General features: G+C 40.9%; 1 protein-coding gene across 1 annotated transcript; it reads right to left on the reverse strand.

Moving 5' to 3' along the window:
• Positions 1–6,830: 6,830 nt before the first annotated feature.
• Positions 6,831–24,584, reverse strand: U2AF1 (U2 small nuclear RNA auxiliary factor 1). The gene is given in 14 exon segments (XM_080612593.1): positions 6,831–9,771; positions 12,195–12,287; positions 12,624–12,757; positions 13,902–14,000; positions 14,611–14,660; positions 18,920–18,986; positions 19,568–19,598; positions 21,631–21,687; positions 21,902–21,989; positions 23,069–23,128; positions 23,131–23,214; positions 23,217–23,307; positions 23,309–23,613; positions 24,499–24,584. Coding segments are annotated over 13 exon segments (1,023 nt in total). The 5' UTR covers positions 23,339–23,613; positions 24,499–24,584; the 3' UTR covers positions 6,831–9,632.
• Between the last annotated feature and the right edge of the window lie 438 nt (positions 24,585–25,022).

The following is a 25,022-nucleotide window of genomic DNA, read 5'->3' on the forward strand; positions in this document are numbered from 1 at the left end:
TTCTATGATTCTATGTGTAACAGGGGGTGCAGGTCAATTTAATAACACTCAGTGCAAATTGTCTCAGAGTAATTCTTGGCAACTACAACGTGCCCCAGATTATGCAGGAAGTTAAAAAACAAAACAGAAATCCTTGCATGAAAGCATAAGGAACCGAAAAGGCTTACAGGAGAGAAATGTCTCAAGAATAGCTTGCTGCTCTAAAAAGTCCAAGCAGCAATATCTTCTGTATCTGTAAAAAATACCTATGAAGAGAAAAGCAATTCAAGGTAGCTTTAGTTTAGAACATAAATCACCCTGAAGTGTTCCATATGTTTCAGGTAATCGAAGGAGCAGGGACAACTGTATGTCTCCATCTGTACATATAGATATCACACAGTATAGCTATTTGGAGATTATTGCATGCAGTATAAAAATAAAAAGAACAGGATGCTTTAATCAAATGGTAAAAATAACAGATGAGATTTTATAACTGGAAGTGACTGATCTGAAGCTGAATGACCAGTCTTAGAATCAGTAAAGTCTCTCTGGTAAGAAAATTGACCATGATTAGACTGTACGGTGAAATTTACGAAAGAAGATAGGAAAAACACTGAGCAATTAAAAACAAATCAAGAGAAGAGCCAGGTATTTTATATGGGCCTTAAATAAACAGCAACACTGAGGCAGCTGCTTCATTACACATGATAAAAATCCACATACATTAGAAAAATCCATGTTGTTGACAAATGACATTGCTTTTTTTCTGCCTCTTTTGGATCAAAGTCGATGTAAACCTACTTTGAATTCCATGTTGTTATTTTCCTAAAGAAAGATTTACTAGACAATACTGCTGTTGAACAGGATAATTCTTTACTTTAAATCACAGTTTGCCTACCTAATTATGTCGGAAACATGCATGTAAAGTGAGGTTTGCACAAGTAACCATTAGCCCCAATGGAAAAACAGTGACTGGAAAAGTGTGTAGAATGAGATTCTAGCTTGCATTTGGCACAGCTAAATTACAGAATGGCACAAGAGGAATATAGAGCTTGAAAAGGGTGCTGTTAGGAATGCCTGACCCTTGAAATGGATACCAGAAACACCATGAGACACAAGGGCACATATGAGACCTGGCCACAAAGCACAGCAAAGAAAATATCATGAATATTCGGAACAGAATGAGTGCAAGTGTTTGAAAACTGCAGTAGTAACCACAATGGGTAGCCAAAGAGGGTTAACCATACCTTGTATGGCTTGCAGGGAGGACTGAAGGAAGAGGCATTAAATCAGCTGTTCTGCATAGAAGTGCCAGCCTTGCATCAACCACTGCAACTTCAGGCAGATGGGTGTCAAGATGTGAAATTGGTAGCACAGATGGGTTTGCTAGATCCTGTAAAATGTAAAATAGATACCTCAGAGGAGACTTGTAAGACCAAGTGACAGTGCTAGGCATGTTGGAAACTATCTGAACAGAATGTGTGATGCTAATGAGAAGGATTTGTAACTGCACCACAGCTCTGTACTCAAAATTCAATCTCCTTCACCATGGCAGCAGCCAGGTGAAGGTAAACAGGCAACACTAATGGGAAAATATGAGATTTGATTTAAAAAAGTACTTAAAAGATACCCACACCAACACTGACCCAACATGGTGCCACTGACATTAGAAATAGCAGTGGTGGCTGGGAATGAACACACAAAGCTTTTCCTCACCTCACTGCCCACTAATTAGACCCATTATGGCTGAGCCCAATGAGTGGAATACTTGAATTACTCTTCAACCCAACCTTTCCAATAACTCCCCTAAAGCAGCAGGTCACTACCTATTTCCTGCGTGGAGCCACTTAAGCCATTTCCTGAGATCTGACAACACTTACAATTATTTTTTTTCCCAAGGAACAAGAGCAGATGTGGTGAGGGTTGGTATGAAATCAAAATTATCATTTGATCACTGTAGTGGCTGATCAATGTGACAGTGACCGGAATATTAACACAGAAATAAACAGCTTGTTTAGGAATGGCAAGCAGAGAATGTTATTTCTTGTGTCGATGAAGACTGAAAGGTTGGAGAAGTGCAATCAGTGATCAAAGGGAGAGGGGAAAACACGTAAACGCTATTGTGGTAGGATCACTGAAGAAGGATGAAGGAGGCTTTTTGTGAGTAACTAATGAAGTTACCCAAAGAAGCAATGGTGCTTTGGTGGCATCCAGAGCCCTTATGGGAAGGGAGAACACAAGGTTATCACACAAGCTTAGGGAAATGTTTTTATACAAAGGGAGGAAAAAGCAGCCCAAGAGCTGCTCCACATTTTAACTGCATGGGAATGCCACAAACAATTCAGAAGACAGAATCATAGCTCAAAATGCTCTTTGATGGACTGGAGAAATGAGATGAGAAAGTCAAATAGGAAGTTGTTGGAAGGATAAATGCAAAATTTTACATCTAGGCAGGAGCAATCAATGCTGGAGTAACCGCTGTCTGAACACCAACTGTGTAGAGAGCAAGGTATGAGTGCAGTGCCACGCAAACTCAATGTGAGTCAACAAGGCCCTGCTGTTGAGAAAAAAAGCAAACATTATGCAGGGTTATGCAAACAGGAATATAGCCTGCAGGACAGATGGCACTCTCAGCACTGGTGCACTTTGGGGAGGGACCAGGTCCCATCTGGAATGCTGCATTTAAAAAATAAGATACAGCCCATGTGGGACATGGCCTGAGGAGCACAACAAGAAGGTGCAGATACATGGCCCTGCAGTAACAACTGAAAGAAGTGCAGTTGTTCAGAAAAGGGAAACCTGAAAAAAAGGCAGAACTGCGTTCATTTAGCTAAAGGGAAATGAGGAGGCGCATAAACCATTTTTCATGTTCCTTCAGAGTAGGAGAAAGTGGAAAAGGTCAGAGTTACAGCAGTAAGGATTTAGGCTGAACATCTGAGCAACATCATTGCTCAAGCTGGAAGGGACCTCGGGCCATCTGCAGCCCAGCCTCCTGTTCAAGGCTGGGTCCATCTAGATATCAACACAGGTTGCTCAGGCCTTGTCCAGTCCGGTCTTGAAGGCCTCCAAGGACAGAGGCTGCACAGTCAGTACAGTGCCTTAATGTCCTCACACAGAAAGTACTCTTCCTAGACCCATCTGGTATGTCCCCTCTGTCAATTTATGACTTCAAGTAAAGATCCTGACTTTTCCTGGTGCTGACCTCCCTGAAGGCACAGGGAGGAAGCTGTTAGGTTCCCCCACATTCTGCCCCTATGCTAAGCAAGCCCTGCTCACCTGGCCTGTTCTCACAGGGCCATCACTTCAACCCCTGGCTGTCTTGAAAGTCCTCTCCAGCACCCCAAACTCACTTCAATTTACTGATGTCTTTTCCATACCAGGGGCTCAAAACAATAGACAGCATTAGGTGTGGTCTAACGGGTGCTGAGTAGAGGGGGATAAGTGATTCCCCTCTCTGCCTGCTGGTTGTCCCTGTTCATCCCATCAAGGATGCAGTTGGCCCTCTTTGCTCCCAGGACACACTGTGGCCCCACGTCCAGCTTGCTGCCTACTATACCCCAGGGCCTTACCTGCAGAGCTGTTCCCCTGGCAAGCCTGTGCCCTGCCAGAGGCCAGTCCACCCAAAGGGTGGGACTCTGACTTTATCCTTGCCGAATTTCACAAGGTTCCAGCCTGTCCTTGTGGATGATTGCCTGGCTCTCCTGTGTACCAGGTGAGCCACCCCAGCTTGGTGTCATCCACTAATCCATGAGGACACTCATTTTCTCTTCTAAGTCACTGATAGAAATATTAGAACAGAACAGATACCAGCACAGACCCATATGGTAATTATAACTGCTCTCTAGGCAAGGTATGAACTATTTATCACTGCCCTCTGAGTCAAATGACCCAGCCAGCTTTTCTCTCATCTGGCAAGCCACCTATGCAGAGTATAATAACCGAGCTTGGATGGAGTGAGAGGCTCTGTCAGAAACCTTGCTCAGATAATTTACAAGTACTACATGGAGGACATAATCTGCTGCTCCCTCTTTGTTATGTATGTATTTCCTTTGCTGAAGATGTTTTTTTCTGGCAGGTCCAAAAGCACAAGGCTTGCATCCTTGTAGGCTGAGCAAGAAGGGCGGTTAAATGTCTCTTTGTTGTGGTCAACATGGTCACATTAAAAGGTAAAAAAAAAAACAAACCCAAAAAGGAATAATGAGTCAAATCCCAGACATTACTGAGATTATTACCGGGCCAGATTTTGGGCTGTCTTAGACCTTGGAATTTCCCTTGCCCATCCCCAGTCCGGCAATGTAAGAGTTAACGTTGCATGCAATCCCAAAGTCAGTAGGTCTGTCTGCTCACTTTCCACTTGCGCTTTGCCCAGAAACCAGTTCTTCATGTCCTGCTCAGAGTCCCCTTACCAAGTTTATTCCTTCTGTAGCTCCAGGAGTTTTTCTCCACCAACGCAAGAGAAAAAAGAGAGGAAGCATCCTTCATATTCACTAGAAGCGAGGGAGGAAGAGGATATGATGGAAGATTCAGGGCTGTTTTGGTCCGTGTTCTCATCTCTCTCCTAGGCACAAAGCAGAATGAGCTCTCAAGGGAAATGGGTGGGTAGGAAAGGGAGGAGCAGTTGCTCCGTGTGGCTCTTCCCACAGGTCTCAGGCCCAGGAGGCAGGCTGGTACACAGGCTGCAGCGGGAGCAGCTCCGTCTCTCCCTCAGCCTGGCTGCAATCCCAGACAGCTCCAGCAAGAAAGTGAGAGCGATCTGAAACACATCCAGTACTCAGCCGCATAGGTACCAGACTTGAAATCAAGCCAGGTGCTGGCAAGAGCACAGCAAGCCTAAGCCTGGCAGACTAAAAGGCTTTTCTGTGGAAAGCGAGGAGGCAGGGAGACTGGCTTGACTGCCGTCTGCTGCCTTTCTGCCCGCGTTGTCACTGAAACCAGAACAGAGACGATTTTTCTTCCTCTAGACCTCACTAAACATGCAGTTTGCAATTGGGAGCTGGAAGTGGCCCTCAGCACACTGGTTTCACAGTGCCCGGGAAGACAGCACTCTGCATACCTCTGTCAAAAATGCATGGGTTTGAAAGGAGTACCTGAGTCATATTAGTTTTCTCTTCCTAGTGGGAACAGCTTTCAGACCTCTCAATATCGCTAAGGTACTTGGATCAAAGAGGCAACCACACTCACACAAGCTGCCCAGGGCTCCAGCTCCCCGCCAGCCTCACTGGCATTCCACTGCTCCCTCAGAAGCTATTACCTTTCTGCTCTCCAGATGTACAAATGTGAGTAACTTGCCTTAGGTCCTATTAAAGCAATGCTGTTAGAAAGCAAACACCAAAACTGAAATTAGGAAGTCGTGCTGAGTCCAATGATTATCAGAGCATCACTAAGGAGGCATTGGCATCTTAACAGAGATATGCACACCCTTGTCCCTCCCACTTTTCAGATGCGGACGTGAAGCCACTGGCTACCAGAGCTGGTTTGTTATCTTCCATCATTCAACCAGATTCCACAAATCCAGTCTACAGCTGAAACTGTAGATCAGTTTTGTGGCAGTAACCTCCAGCAGCAAAAAGGGGACCTTCTGAAGTGGTTCTGCCCTTACTGAAGTACTACGGGCCTGTGGTACAGGATAGCAGTGGCCTTTCCCTTGTGGTTCCTCCTGCTGAAGGTTACGATTTTAACAAATAAAAGCATGTAATGCATTAACAGGGGATTAGATGTTTATGACTGAGGAGCACACTGCAGACAAGGAAGGATTATTCACGTAGTCCAGGAGACATGCTCAGTTTTCCATATATGTGGATTTAACAAATTGAGTACTGCAAAAAGAAAAATAATTTGGAGAAATTTGTAAAAATAACCCAAGAAGTAACACTGGCTAACTGGATGAGCTCAGAAATACTTGTGCACAGTTTTAGCATGTATCAATTCAGCATCAATTTAGAACATATCAATTCAACATGAAGAGATACCGATTTATTCAAGCTATTTAGCTGCAATTTTTATATTTTCAAAACTGAAATTCATGCACTCAAAGGCAAAATTGTGCTCTACAGTAACACAGCTCAGTGTCATCTTTGCAATAAACGCCAAATACAGGTACAATTATTCTCTCCTATGATAGCCTTTCAATTAGCAGTTTTTTACCAGCTGGAACGGCCATACGCCAACTTGGCTCTCTTTTTTCGCTCCGACTTTTCCTGAACAGGACTGTCTTGTGGGGCAGTCATCAGTGCTGCAGCATCTGCAGCCACAAGCATCTGCTTGTACAACTGCTCTGAAAGCAGCTTCATTTCTAATGTATTAAAGACAGTAGGTGCAGTTTAATGTGCTGTTGTACAACTGTAGCAATAGATGTGGTTATTAACATCTGAAGTTTTGCAGTTTGAACAACGCAACCTTAAGAATCATCTTTCAAAACCATGACTCTTTTCAATGACTCATTTCTTCAATCAAACATGCTCCTTCTGTCAAAATGGAGCCTTCTTGTCCTCTACAGACTACAACAGAAACTTGCAGCATCTCTCAACCAGAAGATTCATTCATTCATTCAATTCATTAAAAAAAAAAAACAAAACCCAAAACCACCAAACCAAACCCCTAACTCCTAACCCCAAGTTGCACTCTTGATACTTCATCAAGTAAATATGGAGATGTCAGGTGTTTTGTTGTTTTGGCTTTTTTTAGATGAAGACACGCTTCATCAGCTCTAAGAAACAGAAGGCAAAGAATAATCACTCAAAATTAGCTCAAGACAGACAAGAGCTAAAAATTTTAAACTTGAAGTCCATGTCCTCATTAGTCATTTAAGAGCAGCATCCCATCTAAAGGAACGGGATAAATTTTGTCAGGTTCTTATAAAAACAAGGCTTTATTTTGAGCAAGTTTTCTCCATTTGGTTTTACAGTCTCAACATACATCGTATTCGTGGACAAGCAGTATTTTCACAGAATAAGAGCCAAATACAAAGAAGAGGAAGCCACTTGGGATTAACAGTTTCAACCTAATTGACTCAGACTTCAGAAAATACCTTATGCTGTCACTTATTTGAGGTAAAGGAATTCCATAAATTAGGATCTACTCTTTAACAGAAAACTTAACAATGAAATATTTGTGAGAAGTAGGTATCTCAAGAAGGAAGGGGTGGGGAGAAGTAATCTTACTCTAAGACATTGTGAGCAACTATAGAAGGGGGAGGTAGGATTTCCACTCGGTTTGTATTGGTAAAGCCAATACAGTTTGGACTATGATGTGTGTTTAATCAAATTTGTGCAGTTTTAAATTTCAAATGTGACAAATTTTCCTGGTAGTACAGTCTTCAAAGGTGAACCTAACTGAAGCTAGGTCATGACCTTAGTTTATATGTTGAATGCTGTCACTAGGTAATCATTACGCAATCAGGTAATGGTTGATAAACAAGGTTTTTTTTGAGTATCCAGCAAAATCCATTGCTTTCAGTGCCCATTATGACATATTCCAGTTACATGGTTAACTTTTGGACAGCTGTGCAATCAGACCATAAAATGATGCATTTGGTGGAATTCAAGAGGGCTTTTTTAAAGAAATACTGGGCTAGAGGGAGAAATCAATCTTCTGCTATCTGTTCACACAGAAACATACCTGCAGTTTAACAGGGTTTAAATAAAGAGATGAAAGCCATTACAGGGACACATTTATAGTTTAAAATTAACTTGTTTATAGGGCAAATGAACTTGTGTCATTACTCTATGTGAAAATAAACAATCTTAAACGTTTTTAAGTAGTTCCCCCATTACACTAGATACTGGTTTGAAAAAAAGAAAGACCATCCTCACCTTTTTGAGCCCAAGATTTAAGTTAGCTCATTAATAATCTTACATTTCACTGAAGAGGAAAGGGAACTGGATTCATATCCTGTAAACTGCAAGAACTGAATTATCAATGTTAGACTACTAACACCTAGCAGAAATACCACAGGTGTCAGCTCAGCTATTTTTTGCCAGGCACTGCTCAATTTCTCCAGTGAAAAGCAAGCATGATTTGATTCATGCAATTGCAACAAAACATAAGCAGTGAAGCCAACTTCAGAGTGAAATGCTTCTTTTAAAAGGTTACTGGCAAAGCAGATTAATTTACAACAGCTCTTTTTTCAATTTTGTTTGCCAACTCCAAGTTCCAGTGAGCAAAAGTTTTATACTTACTTTGGAGGCAGAGAGAAGCTGGTCTGTTAATCTACATTTTTTTTTTGTTTTTAAGATTAATAATAATAAAGGAGCAAATTTTTAATTTAGCAAATTACCTGCCTCAGAACTAAAAAAGGACTAGTAAATTCTCTCCTCCTCTGGAAAGCTCTATTACATAGCTTCAAGTACATCAAGCTGTATCTTGCAGAAATATGACCACTGACCAAAATTTCTTACTATGTTCCACTTTGAATAAAAGCAGACATGAAGTTAAGCTGCAAGACAGCCATTGTACAAATTCTCTCTCAAGATGTTCCAGCAACATTTCATTTAGAGCTTAAACTCCTTAGGGGATACAAAATCTAAGATATACAGCTATTGTGTAATTCAATTAAAATTCAGACAGAAAAAGATGTCTTGTTTGTGAAGAAACTGCCATCTATCTGTTAGCTTTTATCACACTTCAGGCTATCAGGAAGTGAGTAAACGTGGAAAGACATTTATTTTGCACTAGCTTCCTATTAGTTTCCTATGACTGTGAACACTTAACAATGCTTTTCATTAAACGACAGCTAAGAGAATATGGAGTGGGAAAAAAAACCAACCTTCAGTCCCAGACAAATTTGGTCCTTGTATTTAGGACCTTGCATTTCCTTCAATAGATGCTATGTATTGCGCTGCACGGAACATAAATTTCCTTACAAAACCTCACCTGCCTATAATGAATTATTGCAATAAAAAATATTACTATTTTCCCCCACTAGGGAAAGTTGCACTAGGCAACTTTCTTTCCAGCCAAAGACAAGGAATTTAGTCAAGAGTCATAAAAAGAAAAAATTAAGCTATGAACTCTGGCACAGTAGCAATTCAGCTACTCCAGAGTGCTTATAAAATAGGCTTTAGATTTTACACCAAGAAATTGGATTTATTGTAAATGCCACAGTCACATTGATAGACAGAGCACAGACTTCTGGTAACAAACAAACATACATTTTTGTAACTAAGCGCTTCTACTTGGTAAATAAATGCATTTTGCACAGCCTTCCTTTTAAATGTGCCTAAACTAACCTAAATAAGCAGACAGCATAGCAGAAAAGGGAAACTTATGAGAGTTAACTGTTTCTTAAGCAGTATATTATTTTTACTATGTATATAATATTTTATATTATATACACACACATTTTCATCAACAGTTCAAATTATACCCAAATAAAGAAAAAAAAAAAAAAACCCAAACCAAAATCAAACCCCAAACTGGCGCTCCTCCAATACATTTACCACCTTTCCCTCAGGCATAGTTAAACCAGGTAATTTGTCAAGATAGAGGAATGACAGTTAAAAAGACTCCCCCCACAAGAAACAAGTTACACAAAGAATACTGTATCACTACAAATTTTTTATTCAGAAGCCCATCTTTTAAAAAAAATCTCATTATGAACTTGTTTGGTCAAACTACAACACTTTCTAGCAGACATACAGTAAAAATGGCATGGCTCAGAATCGACCAGATCTTTCACGATCTCTTGACCGCCTCCTATCACGTTCACGTCCTCCTCCTCCACCACCACCACCTCCACGACCACGATCTCTGGATCTAGACCGACGTTCACGGGACCTCGACCTGGATCTATGCCTTCAAAGAAAGTTGGAACATTTTATTGTTTCATCACAATTGGCAGTTTACTTGTAGAACCACACAGTGGAACACTTAAGGACATATGTAGACAAGGAAGAGAGACACTGTGATTAGGAGGGCTGGTAAACTGGCACTCAGGCTGTGAAACCACATAGAATCATAGAATCAACGAGGCTGGAAAAGACCTTTAAGATATTTACAAACTGAGCAAACTTAATGCCAGGGAGTCAACATGTACTGTTAAAAGATTCAACTGCTCCCAACGGATGTGCAAGCCTTGGGAAAAGGCAAGGAGAGGAACCAAATGCACATTATGCAGCTGTTAATTAAAGCAGCAAGAGAAGGGGACACCTGCTTTGGCAGTTACAAATAGCTCTTAACAACACACATCAAAACCCTACAGCTCTAAGTCCACTCCTACTAAATCAACTGCATTAATCAGCAATTACAACTCAGTTATCTTTTTCGGGTTGTTTTTTTTTTTTTTTTCTTTCTTAATTTTTTTTTCTTCCAGAAGCCATCAGTATTTGCAAATAATCCTCCCTGCCTCTGAGGTCAATGACTTCTATTCAGGAAGAAAGCTAAGACCACCCAGCATGTACTGTTAACACAGCTACTATGGATTTATACTTTGTATGGACCCTTTCAAGGAAAGGAGTGGTTTGAATGCTTTTAAGCGTTTTAGAAAAGCCAGTTTTATAAAAATAAGTAAACAGTACATTTTAAAATAGGTGTGGAAATCACAGCAGAGCTGAAAAGCTTAGGAAATTAATGCTACAAGTCTTAAACATGCAGAATATTGTTACATGACGACATTTTTTGGGGTGGGAGTGTGGGTGGTGACAAATTTTACTATGAAGAGACATACAGAACTCTTGCATACCAATGAGCTGTTCAGAATTACTAAATTAACCTATCACTCAAAAGTTCTGGGTTACCCTATTTTCTCCTCCCTCCCCCCCAAAACTTTGATATATTTCATTGTGCAGAACTACTTTCAGGTTAGTCTCATTTATACAATCTACCTGTGAAACCCCACTGACACTTTTTCTAATATCTAGGCCTTACTGCTAACGTGTGACAGCTTTAGCTGCACAAAGGATTTAAAGAGGGCAAACTGAAACTGGGCAATGGGTAAAACCATCATATTCCAAAGCCAAACACAAAAGTCTGATCTTCCTTGCAATAAAAGGTGAGACCTTTTAACTGGTGGTATTAAATCCAAGAGATCCAGACTCATAAAAATGACCAAAAGGCTAATGTAAGAGCATACTTCATCTTTTTAAACTTCTTAAATGCTTACATTTAAGTTTAAATTAATATTAATTGGGATAGTTTGGGAAAGTAGCTAGGCACAAATACATATGCTTAAGCAACACAATCTACATTTTCCAAAGTTGAATTCATCCTCACAAGTTCTAAGACACTGCCAATCAAACACATTTATAGGAAAAGAACACGTTCATCATCCCAGGCTCCTTCTGCGATTGGAAGAAAACTACAAAATTGTGCTCTCTATAAAAGGAAGCTCAACAGCTTTATATGCCTTTCCTAAAGAGCAAGGTCCTAAAAGCAAGCAGACTGAATCCAGCTCAAAGTGAACCATGCACAAACAGGTATTATCATAACAGTAGTGATACAAGCCTTTCTACAAGGTATCTTAATAAATGAATGTAAATATGTGTGTACCACAACTTGTTGCCATTAAGCAGAATTACTACTCCTTTACCCTACTGAGACTTTATATCAAGAAGGGTCACATTGTGAGGCTAGTGCTATTAAAAAGTAAGCTCAGTACAGCAACTGCCTCTTACTGACACTAAGGAATAAATACAGGCTAGAAAAATTGGCCATTAATTGTTAAAAACAAAGAAGGTTGGATCCTGAATATAATCTAGTTATACTTGATTGTGCATAATGTTGAAAGTGGCCAGTCTGATCCTGCCAAAATGACCATTAGCCAAATAGCCTACTTCTGACAGAGGCCATGAGCAAATACATTTAGAAGAGAATAAAAGAAAAGAGGCAAAGCAATACTTCTCCAAGTAATGTCCACCTGCAACAGTACACAGTTTGGAGACTTGAACCACAGGCAGGTCCCACGTAATCAGTAACTCAGTGAATGTTGTTGTTCTTGAACCTTGCCTTCTCTTATATCCACATCAACCTTCAAGCTTCCACAGCACTCACAGCAAGAACCACCACAACTTTTTTTGTTTTTGAACAGAGACCTATTCCTTTGCTCTAGCTGGCCACTTGCTAGTTTTACTTGATGCCCTTTACCTGATGCCTTTCACTGGCGTGTGCCAGAACTACCTTAGAAAGAACAAGGAGGACTTAAGTTTAAAGATCTGCCTTCAGAATTTTCCGCAACTGACCCTGAATTTACCTGCTTCAATCATATTTAAAAGCAAACTTACTTTTTACGCCGCCGCCCATACAACTCACGCCTTAACTCTCGAGAAATGGGCTTCAAATGCATAAAGTTGCAGAAGCCTCCTCGTGTACACTCGCTGAAACAGAATTCAAGAGATAGAGTTACAATTCCCAGCTCTAGGCTTTATCTGTTTGTCCTAAACCCTAGTGGGCCTCTAGTCATCGAAAAGTTAATCTCCTCTAACACTAAACCCAGTAAACTGCAAGCATCACTTACTGACTCTGACTCACTCCTAGATCAAAATCTTACAAAAGATGGCAAAAGTCAAGAGGTTCAGTGCAGGTACTTCATATTAATGTTACCTGAAGTGCTTTTTTTCAGTACCCTAAGCTACATGTAAAGGCCTCACCCAAGCAACCACCCTGTTTGTCCAAGCATTTCAGAGATACTGTCAGAGGAAGTCACTTTTTACCCCATTTCATATTGACGGCAACAGGCCTCTCTGAAGTCAGTCACAGGTGAAAGCTCAGCATGAATGGGCTGTCCATTAAACCAACGATTGTTCAGGTCAATCACAGCCTTTTCTGCATCTTCTTCACGGCGAAACTAAAAGCAAAATCAACATTTTCTCACATTATAGAGAAGCAAGAGAAGTAGCTTGAAGATTCCTATCAGATCAGCTGTGTGATATCTGAGGCTTAGAACTAGTAATCAAACTAGAAGCTACTTCAGAGTTCCTGGGACAGTCCATCAAATCAAGGGTAAAGATAATAGCTTCTCACTAGTCAGGAATCAGCTAATCAGAACATCAGTGTCTTCTCTTATGTTCTATTTCGTCTTTCAAGTTAGAAAGTCAACAGAAGAAGGTATGTATTCTTAGTGCAATTTTAAACAAGCAGAATGCTTAAGAGTACTTTCTAGAATGTTAATGCTTCAAACTGAATGGGCCTTTTTCCCCAACATTTAAGAGAAATCTGCACAAGAACTGAACCTCTCAATCAAGTCAGAATTTACAAAAATCTGATCCAGTTTTATGATGAACATAAAACATCAATTTGAAATTCCTTTTCACAGCTGAACACTCCTAAATTTTTTAAAACAATTTTTTTCCTCCTGATGATAATCTACACAGTTGAGAATTTTAGGCTTTACTTTGCAGTGAAAGGAATGCACAGTAAAAATTGTCAAACTAACAGTCTCAGAACTCCCCAACTCTGTGTACACACCATGAAATTTCTTCAGGTGATGACTTTTTACTCATTATTCAAGAGATACCAATGACCTTTAAGAGCTAAGCTCAAGTGCTCCAATTTGCATCTTAAACCACCCAGCTATTGCCAAGTTAGCTTGATTACAAGACATTTTGTTTAACTGAGAAGCTAGAAAATAAATGCAACTGTTGTGAATAAATCTCTGCTCATAACTAAGTGCTTAACAGGCAGGGTGATAGAAAGACAGACCCCAAGTTAATATGGCAAACTGAACAGGCCATCAGTGGTGACTGTATTTATAAGAATGTATAAAAAAGTGTTAATCTTTATGAAAGCAGATTTGGAGTATCGAGAACTTCTCATAATCTCTTAAAATTTCAGACTCCATTCACATTTTCACTTTATATTATGAAGTTGGAGAGGAGCTTACGTCCTGAAGAGCTACTCTCACAAAGTTACAAGCATAGAGTAGCTTTCAGAATTACAAAATAAATAAATACCACCCCTACTGATTATATAAAAACGTTTCTCTATCCTACCTTTACGTATACATTTCCTACTAGATGATCTCCAAGGTTATCACAAACGTTCATCTCTTCAACTTCACCATATTTTTCTTCCATTTCTGTGAAGACCTCCTAAGCACAAAACAACCAATTAAAAGATTGCAGCTCATTAGTTCTAACTACAGAAGTACTGCATTTAGATATTAAGTACAAAAGAAAGCCTTTCTTAAAAAAAAAAAAAAAAAAAAAAAAAAGGCAAAACAAACCCCCCTTTTCTTTTTACATTTCTGATTTTAAAATTAGTACTTGCTTGGCTTGTACCGTGTCCATCTGTAATTAGGGCACTAACAGGATACAATAAAAAGCTATGGAAAACATTATGCATACAGTATTTATAGAACACATAAGATGCACTGAAAACACTATACATAAGCCTTGATGCTAATAGTTTTACTCAACTTGCTTCTATTGGTAAGTATATTTTAAGTTTACAGGAAAGAGGAGTATTATGGAATCAAAATGCTACACTCCTTAACTGCTGTTGATTTTTAAACAAAGTCTATTTTGAACAGCAAAGTTAATGCCAAATTAACCAAAGGTTATACCAGGAAATATGAAGCACTCAAGGTTGTAATTTTTAGAACACCACCTGAGGAAACAAGTGCTTTTCTGAGAATCCATCTAACTCATTGTGTTGACAAATCCACAAACGCTTTAATACATTTTTACATCTGTTACATACCTCAAAGAATTCATCATAATGTTCTTGCATCTCAACATCGCTCACAGCACCTGTAAAAAATCAAGAGTCATGTCGATTAGAGCCTCTAAATAACAAAGAAGAGATTTTGATCATACTACAAAACAATCTAGAGAGGCCGTCTGGAGCATAAAAGACACCATAGAGCATGGAGCTAACTAACAGGAATATTAAAAATAAGTATGTTTGAAGAACTCTGAGTCCCCAAAATATATGTCAAAACATTACATTGACATGATCAAATCAAAGCAAGTTTTAATCAGAGCCAAACTTTTATGCCACAAATTTAAAAGGGGAATTAACTCTTAAATATCACTTAAATTTAATATACAGTCCTACCCTCTTTCTACCAAGTTTTACCTAAACAGAAGGCAAGTGCTTTGTTACATTTGCATATTTTAATATATATTTTATTGCATGATTAAAATTTAGTGTTCCTCTTCCTAAAGGCAGAATTTCATTTTAACACGTCCACCTCTCCAGCATATTACACTAGAATTTGCAAGTTCACAATGTACACAGCCTAGAATTCTTATTTTTACATTTGCTTAAAATAGTTATTGAAATGACACACTTTTCTCAGTGCCCTCAAAGAAGGTACCATCATGCTCTGCAAGAGAAAACAATATTCTAGTTTAATTTTGAACATCATTTTCCTGTAGTCCTGTAGACCTTTAAGTGCAAGACAAGCCAGCCATATATTCATGTTAGATTATTTTCATGCTTTAAGCTGGACTTTACACATGAGCACTGCTTGCCTGCTGCTATAAAAAACAATGCAAGTTTGGCTGATTTTTCAAAGCATTAAGAATATAGAAACAAATTTCATTTATTTCTTCCAGACTACAGCATTTTAAACTACATTAAGGTGTACACATTAAAGCTGAATGTATTAGCTCTCCAGCAGTTAAGTGGTTTATCAAGATCAAGCAGACCAGTTTTAAAATGAACCCTGCATTTTATTCTAGAAAAAGTATTCTAGCCTTTAAATTATAAACACTGCCAGTTTGGTTCACAGAATGTGAGAGAGAGACCGAGCCAACATAAGTTGTGCTTATTTACTGCAGTCTGCTATGGAAAGAAAGAAGTGCATTGGGCTCAGTCACTCATTTTTGGCTAATGTTACCATTTGGACGAACTTTACATTTTCCTTCAAAGTCTCTAATATTTACCAGCCACTCTTTGAAACTGTCATTACTTTCTTTCCACCCATCTCACCTCCTGAAGAAGGATAGGGGGCACCTGCTACACAGTTTGGGCTAAGAATGTTTCTGCATTTGAAACATGTTTGCTTTTAAGAACTCTTTTCTTCCTCTCAGTTATATAGCAAATTAAGGAAAATCAAACATTAAACCAATCCTTCTATACAGCTTAATACTTAACTATATTCCCAGGGTTCTGCCAACACCACTGATAAGAGCTTACTAATACCTAATGATTGGGTTTGGGTTTTTTTTTTTAAAAGAATACCATACAGGGGCTCTGTGAGCCACAGTGGGAATAAGTAATATAATAATACTTGTTACCAGATGGACAAGCACTAAAAACTTATAAGGAGATTTCATTATCATATTAGGAGATCATAAACAACAGTTAGTTAATGACTACTTGAATGTCCTTCTGAAGCGGGAAGCATATATATGCACAGGCTTTGCAAACATTCATATGCCAGGGCCACTGGTATCTGAACCTTGAGAAGCCCAAGTACTAATTGAAATACTCAGGAAAACTACTGCTGTTCAAAACTAAGGTTAATCCTCTATGACGGCAATAGAAAGGAAGACAGTTAAGCAACAACAACAAAAGCATTAAATAGCTACCCAATTTATCCATTAAAAATACATGCAGTACTTAAGTAGGGACAAGTTTCGAGAAAACAAGAAGCCAGGAGTTTCAGCAAACTTACTGATAACAACAGAGCTTCAGCTCTACCACAGAAGGTACAGTCAAGCTCTGTTGAATAGCTACCCGCTCATCAAGACAAACTAGAGACAGATACCAGCATTCAGAAAACACTAGAGAATCTGTTCAAGGCTCTTGCAACTTTACAATCTAAACAGCTCCACAGACCAAACTGCTGTTAACTCTGTGCAAATTAGTTACCAGCTCATTGAGAATTCAGGGACAGATTTATCCAACAGTAAATTTTTTGGTTTACTGAAACAGCATTAACTACTAAGCATCTGCAACAAGAAAGCCTACAAACCGACAGAACTGTTTAAGCATCTAGACAAACTTACATAGCTCGATACGTATCTAGCTCAATTGTGTGACAAAATGCTCAAATTACGTTATTGGGCCATTATTAACTTTTAGAAGCAGAAGAGACAGTGTTGACTTTGAAGTTAATGGCTGATATCACAAAGCACGTCTGATCAAATGCTGGTAACTAATCTGAACTAGTCTATAATCCAACAGTCAAAAAAAGGAATAGCCAAACAAAGCTTTATTACCACACAGTCAATAATCACTTCAACAAGAAATATTAGTTAGAAAATAACACCAATCCTTTTTGGTCCTAAAACTTTTCTTTCCCCCCCCTTTTTTTTTTTAATCTTACTCTAATATTGAGGATTCAAATCACAGTATCAGTAATCACCGATCAACAATCCTCATCATTTAACTTCTGCCAGTCTCACAGCAGGTGTGTTTTCTTATGCCCATTCCTACCTCTTCAGGAGTTATTAAATTAGTTCATGACCATACCCAAATGCCTTCCCCTCCTCAAAAGTACTTTTAAAGATGTATCTTCCTAGGTAAATAAGCAACTTGGTTTTGGAATTTGAATTTTCAAAGCATGGAAGGAATTTTAAGCATGCACCTATCCAAAAAGGACAGCTGCCAGAAGGGAAGTGTTGTCAGTCAAAGTGTGTTCTTCCAAAGTACAGTCTAAATGGAAGCCACATTAACCTAGGACAAATTTCTGCATGCAGTCTGAAAAGTTTAAAATCCAAGTTCTCTTAACATTTACAGAGGAGGAAATTTGTTCTGGATGAAGTCAACGTGTCATTGTACTGCTCTTTAAGGCAGTGGAACCTAATGGACAGCACAAAACGTTCCTAGGATGCTCCTAGGATGCCAGATTCTCCAGCAGGGAGAAAGGCAGAGAGGAAGAAAGCAGCGTAACCAAACTGCTTTACAGGGGAAGTACAATTGCAACCCTTTTTGATTAGATGGTATAGATTCCCCTCATAGTTCTGGGAGCAGGGAGGAAGGTGAGCAGGACAAAAAAAAAAGGTTGGGGGGGGGGGGGGGGGGTTGTGCATGTGTGTTGGTTTTGGACACATTTAATGAAATGTGGTCAGTTTGATCTGTTAAACTAATATGGCAGACCAGCTTAAGTCGACACTGAGCTCTGACAATCAAGCCCAGGGAACCAGTGAAGGAACTTGTATGAACTTACAGCGCAAACCGTCAGCAGACTGGGAAGAGTTTTGAGGGTTACGGTAAATGTTCAAGAGGGCAATGGTCTGAAATACAAAACGCAACAACTTTATATTATGGAAAATAATTTTAACAAGAAACCGGTTTCCTCTAGGGTCGCTTTAGCCGAGTCTGTGCTGAAAGAGAGGTGGTTATTCTCTCCCAAGAAGGAGAAATTGCTCTTAGCTGGTGACCTTTCTGAATCAACCTAGCACTGTAAAGTAATAGAGATCTCATGATACTCCATTATTGTATTTTTGATTTTAATTCAACAATGTTATTCTAGCGTGGTTTTGCATAATTTCAGGCACATACGTAAGAGATGGCATCCAAACACAGTATTCAAATCACAGCTGCAATAATTTGTTTTAATTTTGTTGCATCAAATGGTTTCTTAGCAGCAAAATCACAGGAAAATAATACAATAATTACAGCATAACATGAAATCTCCATTTTCCTAAAAAAGTTGAGATGAAAAAAAAAAAAACCCAGTTTTGGGAAACTTACCGTACATCATGTATGTACCTATTTTTATCCCTTTTTGGTTTAATTTCTTTTTTGTTACATCAAGAATTTGAAAAATGTCTGCAGTTTAATCCTTTAAAAAGAAAGTGTTACTAAGCAATCAAGTTTCACTTTGCAGTGCAAAAGAGCATCTGCATTAAGTCCAATCTATGCAGTCACTTCTGCATTCTGAACTGCACACATTAGACAAGTTCTTGATCTGTGCGCAAGAAGAGTTCCGTCACTTGTCCTGTTTGCAACAGCTTTATGTCAGCAGCTCAGAAGCCAACATTATTTTCTCATAATTAGGAGTGGGCTCTTTAACACCATTCTTTAAAAAAATTTCTCCAACTGTGGGACTTACAGTGTGAGCCGTCAGCCGTCTGTGCACTGTTTTGGGGGTTACGATAGATGTTTTGAATCAAGATGGTCTGCGGGGAAAAAAAATAAAAAGGGGAATTCTACTGGCTGCTGTGCATATAATAGACAATTGCAAAGAGACAACTTGTTTGCAAACAGCTAAAAGTAAGATTCTATTCTCAAGACTTCCTTTTGTATTTGCAGAATATCTTCCAAAATTGCATCCAGACCATCATATTATGAAAACAGTTTTAATTAACCACCAAGAAAGAGCTGCATTTGTCTCAAGAGCTATCCTCAAAACGGGAGTTGTGAGGCAGTCACCTGAAACCTCAAACTATGTGATCTTATGGAGATGCCTAGCTTTCAGGACCAGATTCATCATTGCAAGGCTAGGAGAAAGGGATAGAAACAGTGTTATGTGCACAGCGTATAATACAGAATGTCACAGAGTCTAAACTGCTACACCAGACAGTAAGATTTTTAGGCAAGTCTTATTTTGTGCGTCAGGAATTTCTTGGTGGAATTTCTGTTTAAATAATATAATAGCATCATAGGTATCACGTTTCCGATCCTTCAAATAAGGACAATATCCTTTTAGCCCTTCTGCTTTTTACTTGAAGAATTAGCCCAGGCAGACTTGAAACCTTACATTTGTATCGTTCTTCTTAAAATCAAGTTGTCTGAAAAAACAAACCATGTTTAAGTTAGTAAACTAATATTACAAAAAAATTCCAAACGTCCATATCACTGTAAGCAGCTCAAAAATTGAAATTTGATTACTTAAAATACAAGCTCACTGTTAGTATGAATCGCAATCCCCAAATAATTTTAGCTTACACATTATTATTAGTCACAGTAAGAATTCAGAACTTAAGTCACAGGGACCAGCAATGTCAGACCTACATATGCTGCCCACTTCACATGTAAAAAAAACACCAAAAAATGTAACATCACATTTAAAAATCACACACTTGTTTTATAATGGGTACAGTCATACCAACCAAAGCTTTGTGCTTCCATGGCCCAGGTTTAAAATAACTATGTTTTGCCTACAATTGGAGAGAGCCAGAAACATGCAGTTACAGTGTTTCTGCTGATCAGTGGTAATTCAATCACCCTGAATCTCACAATCTTTCCTAATGCAGCTCTCCCATATAAAGCACTGTACCAGCAATAGCAACACAAGATAAAAATACTGCGCTGGTAACTTCCCATTAGTGAGTATCTGTTCTTCTATCACAGCTGATTATCAATCTGCATACAAGTAAAGATTTCTGCAGTGAACCCTACACACCTGCCAGGTACATTAGAGGTGTTACAACACAGCACACCTGTCATGAGCAGTGCTGAAGCAGTCCAGACATCACTTGAAGAGTCACACATTCCCTGCTGACCCACATCAGCTGGCATCACTAACCACAGTTCCTAAAACAAAGCTAAAGGCCGCCAGCAAGAACTTCCTGACAGAGGAAAACGTTGCTGCACACAAAGGGTTGGGAGGTTGTTTTTGTTTGTTTGTTTAACACACACACACACACCCCCCCCCAAAAAAAAAAACCAACCAAAACCACAACAACAATATGTAGTCTGTAGTGTTACATTTTGGGTTGTGGGTTTTTTTTTTTTTTTTTGGGGGGGGAGGTGTGGGGGAGTTGCTTAAAACCAAAACCAACCAAACTTATAGACAACTACCGGGGAAGTGTCTAATTCAGGAATATTTTCTAGTAGCCAATGACCTAAATTCAAGTCTCTAAATAACCAATCACACTCCAGTATGCCCTTCAGGTAGGTCAGCAACAGGGAGTCATTTTGAAAATGGGCAATATTCCTTCTGAGATACAATAGTTACATTAAAAATTATTAACAGAAAAAACCCTAAATTCCAGAAGCAGGAAACTGGTTTTGTACATGAAGTACCAGCAGTGGTCCCTCTTGGCTAGTATCCAACAGTTACTGTCCCTTGGAATTCCCCCTGCCCACTCATGCACTCAGAGTTTAACCTCATGAGCATCATTGCTCTGAACTCCAGACACATGTATGGTACCTGCCTCCACAGTTCTTCCCACATCAACACCAGCCCACCATTCCCATCAGTTCTGCTCCAAGTCAGCTCAAATGAACTTGCACAGAACTCCACTGCTATACAAGTTTTACCTTTGTAGGTAAAACCACTGGTAACGCAACAACTTTTGTAAGCATTACCTGCCACCTACAATATTCCCGAAGAAATCTATTTACCTGTACGCCTTGACAATCAGCAGTGATAGAAAGATAAATAATACACTTCTCCAGGAATGTAATTTCTGAGAACTACAGAGGTCATAATAACAAAACCCCTATCATCCACTGCACCTTTTATTTTCTTTTTTTTCCCCTTTCTGACAGACATGCAGTAACACATCATGTCTCCAACAATATTCACATTGTCAGGTCAATTGATATAGACACCCTCAGCAACCAGGCAAGTTGTTTCCAAGAAACAATTTCTTCAAATTGAAAGGAACAATGTAAGTTACTCTCAAAACTTATGCGCCTGGGTCAGAGAGCAAATGTAATGACAGACAAGTCACTTATTTACTAATTAGTTTCTTCCATTATATGTATAAAAGATTTAAGTTCACACCTTTGACATAGGTGGAACACGCTGCCATTGTGATTAAAAAGATCTGGGATGGTTTAAGTGCCTAAACACCACTGAGAAGGCACACTCACCTGAAAGTTAGCACTGGTTGGTCTCTACTACAGGCAAGCTTACAACAGCATCGCTTCCTGCAGCCATTAAGGGTGACAGGAGATAATTAGAAATGCTGGGAGAAGTAAATGGAATACCCCAAAAAAAAAGCAAAAACCCATATAAACTGGGGCCAAAAGTGAACTACTTAATCTGGAGCTTGGTAATTATTCACTTGTATTCTGAGAATCTATGTTTTAAAGAAGCAAAACTATACTTCCACAAGAAAGAGGAAACAAAAAGAAAACAAACCTGGCTAAATGTTGGTTTGTTGTGCAACCGAGAACATCTGTCTCCATGACGACAAGCTCCAATTTTGAAATAAAATGAACAGTTGACTCTGCAAATAAGAACAAAGTAGTTACATATTGAAACAAGAAACATGTAATATGCATTTCCTACAAAACATAGGCCCTACATGCCTTTATCTTGTTGTGCAGAAGTAACACAGAAAAAAAGAAATCAGTCTAGGAAAGTATTACAACAAACCTGTTCACATCTATTCCTCTTTACCCCTAATATACAGCAAGTAATCTCAACAATTTCACCTGCTACTCAAACCGAAAGTGCATTCACGTCACCACCACAGACAGAAGCGATGATCACCATTTTACCCTTCCGGTTCTCCGTTCTTGTCTTTTTACCAGTTTCTCTGGGTGATGGGGTGGGAAATAATGTGAAAAACAGTCCGAAAAGCTTTACTGTGCGCTATATAGTTATGTCTTGGTTCATGCAACCCCCTAGTCTAGGCAATATAACCTGCTTGAAAGCCAATACAGTTGCACCTACCTAACATTTTATAAGCCGCCTGTTTAAAGTTACACTCTAAGGGTAACTCAGACTGCTGCCAACACAGTACCTTCAATAATTCAGGTAAGAGAAAAACCACATTACAGAGAAAATACAAACAAGCAAAACATTTAGTTAAGCCATTTTGATGAGTGTAGTTAATGATTTGAAAAGGAAGCATTTCATATTTTTTTAAACCACAAGCTTTTCTTGAATTAACCATCATCTCGTGACACACCTTCAGAACTATATGGGTTTAGAAGTGCCAGCAACACTCACATATAAAGTGTAACTCACATGGACTGACGAAAGAAAACCGTGAGGAGTTCAGTTACCTTGACTGGGAAAACTGAATGCAAAATTCTGCAGGACAAGATAACTATTATGGGCTATGTATGGGTGAGTGAAACATAAGAATTCTCCTGGAAGAAAGATTATTATTTCCATGCTCAGAGTTAACACCAATTCTTTTCAAAATCCTGTGTAGCCAGCATCACCTCACGGAAGGGAAAAATATTAAAGTACTAAAGCACATCTGATCTCTAGGAAAACATTCTACTGTAAAATGGTAACATGTTTATTCTTCATTATGTTTTTGAAAATATATACTTAGCATTACAATATACTTACTGTCTTTTCTGAACTCTAACCTGAAACAAAAAAAGTACCTAACTATAAGATGTCCAATATGCCTCCAACTTCAAGACTTTCTGAAGAGTTCTGCTTGCTTTTTGAATAGAAAATAAGACCTGTAACAGGAATTTCATGCCTGCTATATTGGCACATACTAATACTGTTAAACTGCAATGCATGATATCAGAAAGGATGCTACAGTAGCAGAGCTCAAGAGTGGCTGCCGGCACTGCTTTTTCTGACAGACGAGTGGATTGGAACTGGCATGTAGCACTATAAAGCAGAAGGAAACCAGAAGCCTCATGGCCAGGGGCTGGCAAGAGTAATTTAGTCCAGCAGCACATCGATGCCCCCTTTCATTTTTACGAGTGGAAAAACGCGTTGCTTTGGTCAGGCCGACGGTGGTGACCAAATTTTCGTTAGGAGTGTTTTCTAAGTACGCTTCCAACAACCAGAGAAACTAGAGGCGTTCCCGACGGGTGGAAGGCTGCAGGCAGAAGCCTGAGGATCAGGATGCAGCAGTCGGGGAAATCCTCCGCACCCTGGGGAGGGGGGAGAAATAACCAGTCGCTGTCCTCGCAGCACAGCGGGAGCTCTCGGGCCGCTGCGAGGAGCAGAGACACGAACAAAAGGAGGGAGAAAAGGCCCTCCCTGGCAGGGGGACTGAGGGTGGGGTGTGGGGAGAGGCGGCGGGAGGCTCCCGCCACCGCCAGAAAAGCGCCACCGCCGGAGGGAGGAAGGGAGGGAGGAAGGGAGGGGAGAGGGGCCGTCAGAGCGCCACGAGGCACGGGCACACAGGCATGGCGGGCGGGGAGAAGGGAGAGGAGGAGAAAGTCCCCGAAGAACGCGGACCCGGCCCGGCAAAAGGGGAAGAGGGAAGCGCATGGGCGGGGCCCGCCCGCGCGGGCACGCGCAAGGCCCCACGCGGAGGAAGGCGCGCGCACGCGCGCCCCCTTCCTCCCCCCTCGTCCCTTGCGGCGCGCGCACGCGCGTTCCAGCGAGAGGAAAGGAAGGGGAAGGGGGGGGGGGAGGGCGAAGGGAGGGCCGCTGGCCAGGGGGAGGCGGATGGGGGGGGGGGGGTGTGCAAGGGGGATGAGCGCGCCCGCCTCGTTTCCTCTTCCCCCCGCGGCCGCGCGCCGCCACGTTCCAGCGCGCGGCTATGGCGAGGAGGGGGATGGACAGATAGGGAGGAGTGAGGGGGAATGATCCCACGGGCGCGCGCCCCGGCGGCGGGGGTATCGCAGGGCCCCGAGGCGGGAGAAAATGGGAAGGGGGAAGGGCTGACCGCCACGATGGGCACAGGCCGCCCAGGCTGGCGCTGCGCGTCCCCGCGGAACTCACTACCAGCCTCCGGCCTCCCTCGAGCTCCCCCCGCGGGGCTCCCGGAGCAGCGGGAGCGGCGCCGGTAAAAGGGATGGGCCACTCACTTGTCCTTCTCGGTGCCGAAGATGGAGGCCAGATACTCCGCCATCTCCCACCGCCCGCCCGCCGGACAGCCCGGCGCCAATCGCGAACGTCACAAACGCCGCGCCGGAAACACTTCTACGGGGTGGGGCGGGCAGACACGGCGCTTTGCGCATGCGCGGGGCGCCGCCGGGCCCTCATTGGGGGAGCGGCGCAGATCAGGTTTTTTTGCCTTCCCCCCCATCATCCTGAAGGTCCTGTTCGCGCCACGCGTTGCTTTTACTGCGCATGCGCAGGGGGTGCGGAGAGCGTGCGCAGGGGGGTCGGGGACAGCTGGTCTCCTTCTTCCTGACCGTGTTGGGAGCGTCCCGCCCGGCCGGCCCCAAAGCAAGGGGGGGGGAAGCGGTGCTTCCACTGCAGAAGCACGGGAGGGAGTGGGCAACTGGAGGCTTCTCCTGTGCCCGTAGAGACAGGCCTGTGTCTCGTCGGAAAGTTGGTGTCAGTCGTAACACACGTTCTGGTCGCCCTGTGGGTCAGCTAGGGGTTG

Source organism: Psittacula echo, assembly GCF_963264785.1.
Source record: "Psittacula echo genome assembly, chromosome: 3".
Taxonomy (NCBI): Eukaryota; Metazoa; Chordata; class Aves; order Psittaciformes; family Psittacidae; genus Psittacula; species Psittacula echo.